At 47.3% G+C, this 11,460-nt stretch overlaps 2 protein-coding genes across 2 annotated transcripts in view; both read right to left on the reverse strand.

The window, feature by feature from the left end:
* ERN2 (endoplasmic reticulum to nucleus signaling 2) overlaps positions 1–3,293 on the reverse strand; it is a 14,779-nt gene extending 11,486 nt beyond the window's left edge. The window contains exon 1 of the mRNA XM_029965259.1: positions 3,192–3,293. Coding sequence (XP_029821119.1) covers positions 3,192–3,293 — 102 coding nt within the window. The remainder of the gene's footprint in view (positions 1–3,191) is intronic.
* Positions 3,294–5,129: 1,836 nt separating this feature from the next.
* UBFD1 (ubiquitin family domain containing 1) lies at positions 5,130–11,426 on the reverse strand. The gene is made up of 5 exons (XM_029965265.1): positions 11,194–11,426; positions 9,983–10,048; positions 9,676–9,781; positions 6,683–6,765; positions 5,130–5,500 (listed from the first exon to the last, which is right to left on the reverse strand). Exons 1-5 carry the CDS (start codon positions 11,386–11,388, stop codon positions 5,390–5,392), a joined length of 561 nt encoding a protein of 186 aa, XP_029821125.1. The 5' UTR covers positions 11,389–11,426; the 3' UTR covers positions 5,130–5,389.
* Positions 11,427–11,460: the final 34 nt, after the last annotated feature.

The following is an 11,460-nucleotide window of genomic DNA, read 5'->3' on the forward strand; positions in this document are numbered from 1 at the left end:
CCGCATCCCTCCCCCGGCGGCGGTCACCGCTCCCATCCCGCCCGGACACCGAGCAGGGAAAAATTCCTCTCCCCGGTAACGCGAGGCAGCCCCGGCAGCCCTGCCCGGCGGTACCGGCACAGGACCCCGCACACTCAGAGCCGCTTCAGCCCAGCCCCGGTGCCGGGAGCTCTGCCCGAGGGACAGCGGGGGAGCGCTGGGATACCCCCCCGTGAACTCAGTATTGAACCCTGGACACTAAACCGAGCGGGACGTGCCCCCTGGCACGCTGGGAGAACGACAGAGCAGGTTTGGGAGTTTATTTCTGTGATCCCTCTCTTGAACTGTCAGCGCTGGGGGTTTTTTTGGGTGGGGGGAGAGGAAGTGCCTAAAGCCGGAGGCAAGCCGAGCAGCGCCCATTCAGCGACAGAGGTGCGGCCGCAGAAAGCCCAGCACAGGGGCTGCCCCAGAGCACCTTTGGGGGCTGTTAAACGGGACTGTGACACCGCGACCAGGGCTGGGCCAGCCCAGCAGGACCAGGGCTGGGCCAGCCCAGCAGGACCAGGGCTGGGCCAGCCCAGCAGGACCAGGGCTGGGCCAGCCCAGCAGGACCAGGGCTGGGCCAGACCAGCAGGACCAGGGCTGGGCCAGCCCAGCAGGACCAGGGCTGGGCCAGCCCAGCAGGACCAGGACAATTTTGGTGTAAAAGGAAATTAAAGTCTGGCTTTCGGCAGGGGGTGGAGAGGGACCATCCTGTAACTCACAGCCCACGTGTGTGGGGTGGCACAGGGCAGCAGTACCTAAATCCCCACCCTGGGTGACCGGCACCTGCAGCTCCAATGTGACACCTGGCATTGGATCCCCTGAATTTCTGCCTGTGTCCATCTTCCTGCAAAGAAACTCACTACAAACCCTTTGCTCGCAGCTGTTCATGCAGGAGGAAGCAGCTCAGTACATACAGAATACTGAATCACTCAAACAAAAAAATACTTAATTATCAAACTTTAATTCATAAGACTAATCTTACAGAATAAAACACCAGGATAACCAGTCAAGGTTACACTTAAAAAATCCAGCAGTGCAAATCTAAGACTAAATATTTGTCATCTCCCCCCTCCCCCCAAAATAGGCAATAGATTATTTAAAAATACCATAATACATGGTACTCACATATTCCATTTAAAATAAATCTGCAGTGGACACAAATATCTAAGACTTTTTTTTTAATATAAAACCAAAGAATGAATTGCTTTGAGTATGAATAAGACAGAGTGAACTTCCATGAGCCACAAAGGCGAATCCTTGGCTAGAAGGTAAAATGGCCATATTTCATACAAGACTTATTACAGCTCTCCTGGTCCCCTCCTCCCCCCAGTGACGAGGACATTAATTAACAAAACAAGATGCCAACAGCCTCATCCTAACAGGTGGAGAGAGGCTGGAGTACAGAACTGAGAGTGAAAACAGCTCCACTGGAAAAACCAAGTTATAGAGGAAGAGAAGTAAACAAAGGAAGGAAAGTCTGGAAACAAGCCCTGTGGTGTGGGCACAGCAAGGACGGGAGCAGGGAGTGCTGTGCCCGTGCCAGCAGCACTGGTGGGGTCAGGGGCCATGGCTGTCGGGCAGGGGGTGCAGAGTGGACCCCAACGTGGCACCTGGGCAGTGGCACAGCAGGGAATTGGCCCTTTAGAGCACGGAGGAGCAGCACACACCGGCTGGGAGGTACAGGCTGGGCAGGTGTGTGTGTGTCACGGGCACAGCACCGGGCTGGTGACAGTGTCTTATCTCATTTGAGTCCAGATCACTCTCTCCCATCACCAAAACATCCTGACTGTAGTTACACCTTCCTCATCAGTGTCATTAATGGAAATTAACCATCGACCATACTTCAGTATGAAGCCATGTAACACAAGCTTTTCATGCAAAACACAGTTTCTGTTCAAACCCAGCCAGGCTAAGCAACACACTCCTGCACTCCCAACACAATACTGATCTCAAGACTGCCTACACTTGGGATGCAGAAATGGAGAAGGAATACTGAACTTGAGACAAGGAGAGGAAGAGAAACCCATAGCATTGGGCACAGAGAAGATAAAGGGATGGCACACAGGTGAGCTGTGACGCTCAGGGTCACAGAACAGGGTAGGAAGCTTGGAGACTGACATGGGAGGGATCCCCACAGATGGCACAGGGGACTGCCCAGGCACTGGGAGCCACCAGCAAACACCGGCTGTGTCCTACAGAAACCCACATTTGCCCCTTGGATGCTTTAATCTGCAAGTAGCAAACCCCAGAAAGCACTTAGTGTAACCTCATACGGAGTTGCACCCCAGGATGCTCCCAGGGAATCACATCTACACACAGCAAGAACCAGTTGCTATTGAAAGCACCTTGTTAGATTGTAATTTAACCAAAACACACTTTTGTGCAGCTGTTACCATTAACTTCCTACAGAAGATTACAGATCTAAGAACCATCTTTACCACCAACTCCAAATACTGAGTGTACTCGCACTTTACTCACAAGCTGTGCCTCACTGAGGACCAACCACCAAACTCCTTGCCAGGACCATTGGTTACTGAGTCTGCCCTGGGATGGTCACAGTGACCAGAGAGTAAAATCCTAAGCCAAGACAGGCTGGCAACAGCTGTGAGGCAACCGTGGCACTATCCCACTAAAGAGAGGGTCTTTCTTAATGTCAGTAACTGCCTTGGAAAAATTGGTGTAAGCCAGAACACACAAAGCTCCACATCATTCCCAAAGAGAAAGGATCTTAAAACCGGTGCTGCTAAGTTCAGCTGGAATATTCATCTCAAAGAACGCGCATGAAGCCTGGGATATTGAGCCAACAAACACCAACTAAAGCATTTTATAAGTCACTTTCCTGTGTTTTAATTCAAACTTTGCACATAGAACAAAAAAGTGAAACCATTTCATTTTTCCAATCAAATCCAACCTGAAAGGAAGCACCTAAACAGGATCACATTGTCTTAGTTTATAGTATTTTCTTTGTGTTTAAAACTGCTTTGTATGTAACCAAGGGGTTTGTGTTCAGTTTCCTTTGAGCTGCTGGGTTGTGCCTGGCCCAGGACGAAGAGTAACTGTGCCCCTGGGCAGGGAGCAGCAGGAATGTGACAAGCTGCCCTGTGCCCTGGTGCCTCGGCAGCAGGGCAGTACCTGCCCCCCTTGGCACTCGCCCCACAGTTACTCACCTGGTCGCTGCGTCCTGCACAGGAGCTGGGGAGGAGCTGAACTCGGGCACGTGCCCTCTCCAGGAGCAGGGGGACGAAGGGACAGGAAAGGAAACGGAACATGAACGGATGCACAGACAGGTCCGAGCAAGTCAAGGAGCAAGTGGGAGCTGATCATCACCCAACCAGGAAGGTGGTGCCAAGGTGACCTCAGGTGACAGAAAGAGCCAGTGTTACCCCTTTTCTTTATTCTGCAGCACCCACACTTTCCACTGGGTAACGAATTGTAAATTTAAGCCTTAACACCAGGACTGGCAACCAGAGAATCACACGTGTGTGGCTGCGTCTCTTCCACAACGTTGTCACCAGTTAACTCGGGACAGCTCCCTCCGCCCTCGCCGCTCCACGAACAGCCCAGGGAGCTGACACGGCTCCTCTGCCCCGAGCCCCTCGTGTCAGGACACACTGCTGCTGGCTTGGACACAGAAAGGAAATACCTCAAGCTACAAGAGTAACAAGCACATCACTAGTTTCTACGTAGGATATGAAATACCTTTAAAATTCATATTGCGTGGCTGTTCTGACAGAAAATACAACCCAAAGGCTATCAAGAGGCTACAGGGAAATATATGACCTTAACATCTACCAGAAAGCCAATGCTTTTCCCAGTCTCCCGAGTAAAATAAAAATAAAATAAATACTCATTTGGGAATTTGCACCTGCTGAGTTTCAGCTGGGTTTTTTCAAGGAGAGGGAAAAGTGCACATGGAGTATATTAAACTCAGCTGTTCCTAAAAGGCTGTTTCTCCATGAGTTGGAGCTACGGGCATGGAGCAGCCGTGTGCCATGTCAGTGCCCCAGCACTAACAGAGTAGGGATGTGTGAGCTGCTCCAGTCTGGCTGCACAATGGCACCTGCTACGGGCATGCACCTGTCCAGGGCTGAGGGCTCTGTCCACAACACCTGAGAGGAATGGCACGTGGATGGCTGGGATGACACGCCGAGCCCGGCACGTTAGTTCAGACAGGATGAGGTGTGAGAGTCTCCTGTGAACTGGAGTAGGAGAAAAGCTGGAAGGTGATTTACATTTCAAAACATCGGTTGCTGGATAGATAATCTAAATTTGGTACAATTCAATGAATTCAAAAATCATTATAAATTTTCAAATCCAGGTCACAAAAGACTGCTGCAGTTATTAAGGATCCAAAACAGCATCTGAGCTTCTCTCTTCCCCGCTCCTCCCACCTGAAAAAGGGCAGGAAGGACTCTGTGGTCCCCTCCCTTTGGGAGGTCGGTGTCACTGTGTCACCCCACTCAGCCAGACAGTGTTACGGTGTTTCCATCCATGTCACTGTGTCCCCCTGCTCACACCAGGCAGCACAAAGGTGTTTCCAGTCCAACGGGTCAGTGTCAATGCAGCAGCTGCAAAATGACTCTGGACTGCAACATGCAAGAAAATGCTCCCCAGCTGTAGCAGCCCAGGGCAGGAGGTGAACCACTGACCAGGCACGAGAGGGGACAGCAGGCAGCACTGGGTCACCTGCCACAAAACATCCCCAGGGAATTCATCTGCTCCAGACAGGCTACAGAGACCAACCCAGAGATGTCAGTGTCGGGAAAAGGCAAGGAAAAGTCCCAAACAAGCATCTTTGGGTTAAAACAAAGAATTAGTTCTGCTACCAAAGAGTGGAAGCTGCCCTGGAGGGGCGGTGGGATATGGCTTCACCCAACAGCGACGCTGCACACGGCTACAGTTTGTTCTTAAAAAGCTGCTCCTGAAATCCTCAGTCACAGCCAAGTAACTAAATTAAGTCTAATGTTGATAACTGAAAGATTATGAAAATATTTGTTTTTGTTCAAACCATGTAAAAAATCCTCAATAATACATCGTAATCTTCTCTTTTTAAAACTAAACTGGAAGATCAACTCTCAGCATATTTAAGTGTATTACACACAATATTTTGTGAATTAAGATTTATTGATTTCCATTGTATTTGCTTTAAATATGGTTGAAGCTGACTGCAGAAAAGGGATGGTGAAATCTTTAAGTTAAAAGTAAACTAATGGTGAAAGAACATCACCTCTGGCTTCCATCCGTGCCTCGTTTAGCATGTTTTATCAATAAGTTCCAGGACTGTCACATCCAGGGATGTTGGAGGCCTCTCCCAGCAGTGTCCTTAGCTTTGTGTCATTTTCCTGTGCCAGAGGTGAGCGTGCTTTCAAAAATACTGCCACTTCCCAAGCACCGTGTCTTTGATTGCATCGACATACTGAGTGGGGACCCAATAGACCCAGTAGTAAGATGCTTCTGTTGGGCCCAGCTGAAATGCCTGCAATTAAAAATGACAACATTTACACATGGGAACAAACTGCTGGCCCAGGGGACAGGCACAGCTCGTCCACTGCCAAACCAGCCCGGTCTGTCCCACACTACAGCTCTTGGGTGGGCAATTAAAGGAGCAGTCCAGAAAAACAAGAGCTGCACAGCACCAATAAAACAATGACCTCTTCCCTTTTACAACATCACAGCAGCAACCAAAACTCACGGCCAGTTTCAAGAACATGAGGAAACTATTCTGGAACACAATCTGAAGAATAACTCAGAGTCTCTAAAGAGATGACAGAGCTGAGAAGCCAAAACAGGAACTAAACAAGACAATGACTGTGTTTTTATAGTCATAACATTTCATAGGATTTTATATTTAGATATAATGTCCTATACTCAACTTCTCTCCTATGCCCAGGAGAGGAGCACCACGGCGTGCCAGAACCTCTGTCCTTGCTGTGGGATAAATTTATTGCAACATGTGCTGAAGAGGACATTTTCTCCCATGAATGAACAAAAATTAAGTATTTGGACAGAGACTACAGCACTACCCTTCTGCAGGCAATGATTCTAAGGTAAAACATTTTTCTTTTCTCCCCCTAAAGGAGGAAACAGACTTCTTACAGAAAATAAACGTACTTTAACATTAGAAGTTAGTTACTGTACTTTGAAAAAAACCATAGATTGAAAGAAACAGAAAACAATTCAGTACATTAGCACAGCTCTCTTCTGAAATGTTTCTTTGCTAGATCCAATGCCAGTTGTTCAAAAAATTACAGTTGTGAAAAAATATTGCAGCATCAAGTCCCTTTTTCTTTTAATCTGCAGCAAGGCCTGTTGTTTATATAAATACCACAGACACCAGAAATCAAATCAGGTATTGAAAAATATGGTAGAAATCACGAGCTATGTGTAAGTATTTTTACTGGTTTAACACTGTCACAGTCAGAAGATACAAAATAATGCTTAAACACTTCATATTCGTGTGAAACCAGCCCAGACTTCCAAACAGCAGCAGATACTCAATATGGACTCAAAATATTGACACTGTGACAGCAGTTCACATCCCCATCCCCATGAGGCTGGAACCACCATCCACTTCCAACCTGCTCCAATCTACAGCCTCCCTGGTGTGTTCTGCATGAAGGAATTAGATGGATATAATTAAAGTAGAGCTGTTACTCACCATCATGTGATAATCCTCATGGCCTTCAATAGGTTCACTCACCACATTTTTAATGGACCCCATGGGTAATTTTTCTGTTCTCTCTACATTAAAATTGATCAGAGTATTATTTCTGATGTGTGGGGAAGCAATACTTCATATCACTTTCAGGTGTCACCTCCCTTGATACCAAAACCCCCTCAGGTCAGCAGTCCCCTCTCAGGTGAGTTTGGGTACCTGGACCTGGCAGCACCAACCCCCCCAGCTGGCACCCCAACAACGTGAGAGAACCCAAAACACAGTTCCTCTGCACCACAAGAAGCACTTCAGTGTTCCTGATTTGGGCCTAGACTGAGTGAGGGGAAAACCCTGGCTTTGTTTAATGTTTTCCCATAAGGAACAAATCCCCTCAGAACAGCAGAATAGCTCATCTCAGTGGAATCTAGTCTGGGTCTGAGAATATTCAGAACCAACTACCAAGGATTATATTGAACTCTACAGATAAACAGCAGGGCTGAAAGCTGGTGAAGAAAGGCTGACCTAACTCTGAAAGCCTAGGCCTGGCTTTCCCCTGAGGCAGTGTTCAGAGAAGCACTGGCAAAGGGATGTAAAAGAGCAAATAGGGACAGAAACAAATAGAAAAAAAAAACAAAAAAGGCTACAATTATATAGCAGAGTAACATCAACCAGCCACAGGCACCAACAAGAGCAACTAAGTACATGGTCCAGGGCAGAGTTTTCCTGTCAGCTCCGTCCTCACTTTTCTGAACACTTAATTTCAAGATCCTGCCTTTCAGTTCCAGTGTTCAGCATCAGCCTAAAATTATCTACTTAGATACAAGACAGAGAACACCCAAAACACTCTACAAAGGACAAACCAAACTCTGAGTTCCTGAGATAGACCTAATTGATTTGTGTAATCAATAAAAAAGCACCTACTCAAAAAAGGCACATAGGGAGATAAACTCAGTGATGTAAGGACAAACTCTCTCTGCCTCAGTGCTGTAACTAAGCCTACTTAGACTCATGAGTTCATTCATGAGGTAAAAACTCACTTTGCCCTTGTTCAGGATCCCCCAAATCAATTCCTGCTCAGAGTATCCCATCAACAGACAAAATCCACATTATCAATGCCTCTGCAGAACTGACCAGAGCCACGGGGCAAACTTCGTGCTACAAACACCTGTGAGGCCCAGGGAGGCTGCAGGGGGAAGAACCAGCTCCAGCTTTCCAACACCAGCAAGTGAGGAGCTGTGTGGACACCCAGGTGGGTTTCCTTCAGCCTGTACCTGCTAGCCTCTGCCATGCATTTCTCAGAGCAGGAAGGAGGTTTTCCCAAAACCAGCCAGCAATTACAGCCATTCCCTAGAGGAAGTAATCTGCTGCTAATTTGGGGAAGTAGGGAAACAGGTTATGGGAAAGATGGATGACTACAAGAAGAATCAAATTTCAAAGCTTAAGGAACACTAATCTAGAATGCCACAGAAACACTACACTTGAAACTCATCTGGAAGGTGAAGGAAGACATTAATCACCTAAACACTAAGAATGGATTTAGAACACAGGATCAGTAACAGAAACATCTGCCTCCCCAACCTAGAGAGCAAAAAACACACCCCAATACCTCATTCCATCACTTTGCCCAGGAGAGAAATGACTGCAACTGAGACCAAGAGAGGTTTTAGAGCCAGAAAGATCTTCACAGTCAAGTCTGTCCTACAAAGGAAAGGTCAAAAACTTCCAGGATTTCTGCTTACTTTGGAAATACTGTACCAGCTGGAGGTAATATTACCATCCAATTAGGCTACTTTGCTGGGACAGTGAGCAAGCACTTTTATTCCTCTTGCTCATCACTATATATTGGCCATCCTGGTCAAACTGAAGGAGCACAGCTTCCTTGAGAGGCAGGGGGTATCCCAGAGTCCCATTTAGCCTCAGGTGGCAACTGAGGACCATGCAGCCACTCACCCCCCTGCCCTGCTGGGATGGGGAGGAGAACTGGGGAAAAAAGTAAAAAACCTCACAAGTTCAGGTAAGAATAGTTTAATAACTGAAACAAAGTAAAAAATACTACTACTACTGATCATAATAATGGCAATAAAATAAAAATGAAACCCAAGAGAAACCAGTGATGTCCAGCATAGCAGCTCCCCACCCACTGACCAATGCCCAGCCTGTCCCTCAGCAGTGACCAGCCCCTCACAGCCAACTCCCCCCAGTTCATACTGGACACGATGCTCTGTGGTATGGGATATTCCTCTGGCCAGCTGCCCTGGCCCTGCTCCCTCCCAGCTCCTTGGACAGAGCCTGAGACACCAAACAGTCCTTGACTGTGCAGCAACAACCAAAACATCAATTCTTATCAGCATTATTCCCACCCTGAATCCAAGCCAGCTACTGGGAAGAAAACTCACTATATCCCAGCCCAAACCAGGACACAGACATCCTCAGCAAGGCACGTTATCCCCACGTCAATCCCAGCTCTTCCCAGCACCACTCATGACTGCAAACTGACCCTCTGCACAGCACCACAGTTGTGCCTCACTGGGACAAGACACCTGAGCAATTCTGGCTGGAAGGACAGAGAGTGCCACAGATGCCAGCACTCCTGGTTTTAATCCCAGTTCTGAGATTCCCTTCTGAGTCTTGGCCAAGCCATTGAGCCTCTGTGTGCTCTTGGCATCAAGACCATGTTTATGGAGTACTTTTGAGACATGCCAGAAATGCCAAATATCACCATTTACATTTGGAGCCAGGAATAGCACATTGGACCATTAGTCTGCTGGCACCACTGAACTCCAGTTTTTCAGGAAGAGAAGTGGAATATCAAGTACTACTCAATGATCTGGGAGAATGGGATGCCAGAAGAGGAATCAAAGTTTCATTTTGAAGCGCTGCAATACCACCGTCATTCCCTAAACACGATTCAGTCACAGCAGAGGCTTTTCTAGGTCACACAATTCAGTCACAGCCCAATTACCAACTGTTCACCCCCAAGGTTGAGAGGTGCTCACCTTTTGTACCAATCCACAGCTGGTCTTGCTCGAGTTTAAAGGTCAATCTGACTTTCCCCCCTGACTTGTTGTACATGCCGGACAGCGGCACCGTCGGCAGGCGCTCCTGCAAAGGGACACAGGCAGTCATGCTGAGGGACTGGCACAGACAAGCTACATTCTCTCAATGTTTTAAGCATAAGGACCATCCATCTTTCCAGCTTTCTGCTAAGACAGCAAAAAACCAATTCAACCAGCAGAGAAAGGTCTCAAACCACGAAAAAGTCTCTTCTCTCACTCTGAGCGTCTCGAGCCCATGTTCACGCACCTGCACGCCTTTGACAGAAGGCATCACATCATCAGGTTTTCCTTTATCCAATACTTTTCTGTGTTGCTACAATATAAAAACAGAAATTAAATTCACAGAAACACAACAGAGCTTTGTGATGTACTTGCAGCTGCTCCTCTGACCACATCCTGAGAGCACCAAGAGACAGCTGAGGGCTGTCCACAGGCATCTATCACATGGGCACCAGTTATTTTCAAACTTAACTGAGCACTTTCTAAGACAGTCTTAAAGAAATTACAAAAATGAAAAGAGCCCCCGCATAATGCCAAGGGTAACAACTGTTCTAGAATATACAGACACATAAATATATCTCTATAAAAAAATGCAGTAATCCTGAGTCCCACTCTCACCTCGTACACACCAAACCACAGAGCTGGCATTTGGTATTTTGATAGTTTTAACAGGCAAGTGCTACATCCAGTGAATGGCAGAAACCCTCCATGTCTGCCAGTGCAACCCAGCACCAAACTAGAATGGATTAGAGCAACATAACTAATAAATACACAGCCACAGCTTGTACCTGGCTGGGTCCCTTTAAGCAACAATGGGACTCAGATGATAAATGATAAATGATAGATGATAAATGATAAACCACAGAACACCAACAGCATGTTTCATAGAGACTGCAGTTCAAGGGTGCACTACTTAATTTTAACTAAATTTGTTCTGAGGAAGGTATAAGGCTGATAATACCTTGAGCTGGAAATCCTTTACTAGCCCCACCACCAAACCAGCCTACTGAGCTGTGCTCCAAGATAGGAAAGGAGAATTCAGCACCCACATCCCCTTCAGTGCTGGGACAGCTGCAGGAGCTGCTCTCTTGGTGTTCACCTTAAGCAGTTTCTGGAGATCAAATTCTTTTATGCCAATAAAAATTAGTTAGATTTTAGACTGAATTAATCTGGACTGTGTTTGCACTAACAACCATCAAATATTTCTGTTATTTGCCATTTTTTGTCTGAAATGTTGGGCTGTGCCTGGCACCATGAGCAGTGTCTTGCAAAGCCCCATTCCCTGCTGGGCTAAACACTTCCCTGCTGCTGAACTCCCCTGCCCAGAGCCCTTCCAGCGCTGAGCTGTTAGAAATGAACCCCCAGCGTGCTCTGAGGAGGAACAGGACCCAGAGTTGCCTGCAGAAAAAACACATACAGCTCTCCCACATCAGCAATTATTGAGACACTAATACTAACCTTTTGTCTGCAAAGTGGCTCCTTTTTGTTTTCCTCAGCTTTGACCTCCTGTTGAGCAGCTTCTTTGGGTGTATTTACTGCTAACACATCGTTGATGGTAGAGCCCACAACCATTATTTTTGCTCCGTTCGTTACTTTGATTTCCCGCAACGTTTTCTCCTCTGGCAGAAGTCCCTTGAACATAACTTTCTGCATGGCCGGCGGGAGGCCTAGAGATAAGCACAGCGATTAGGAGCCCGCGGGGCGGCAGGGAGGGCGCGGGGGAGG

This window comes from Manacus vitellinus, unplaced genomic scaffold (assembly GCF_001715985.3).
Source record: "Manacus vitellinus isolate BGI_N305 unplaced genomic scaffold, ASM171598v3 scaffold_93_pilon, whole genome shotgun sequence".
In the NCBI taxonomy this organism is placed as follows: domain Eukaryota; kingdom Metazoa; phylum Chordata; class Aves; order Passeriformes; family Pipridae; genus Manacus; species Manacus vitellinus.

Excerpts from the sequence above, each read along its gene's own strand:
- UBFD1 (XM_029965265.1), bottom strand. The coding sequence starts at position 11,388 with ATGCAGAAAGTTATGTTCAAGGGACTTCTGCCAGAGGAGAAAACGTTG. Across the intron at positions 10,049-11,193 it reads AGCCACTTTGCAGACAAAAG|CAACACAGAAAAGTATTGGA; the intron begins GTTAGTATTAGT and ends TTTATATTGTAG. Across the intron at positions 6,766-9,675 it reads GCTGTGGATTGGTACAAAAG|AGAGAACAGAAAAATTACCC; the intron begins GTGAGCACCTCT and ends ATTTTAATGTAG.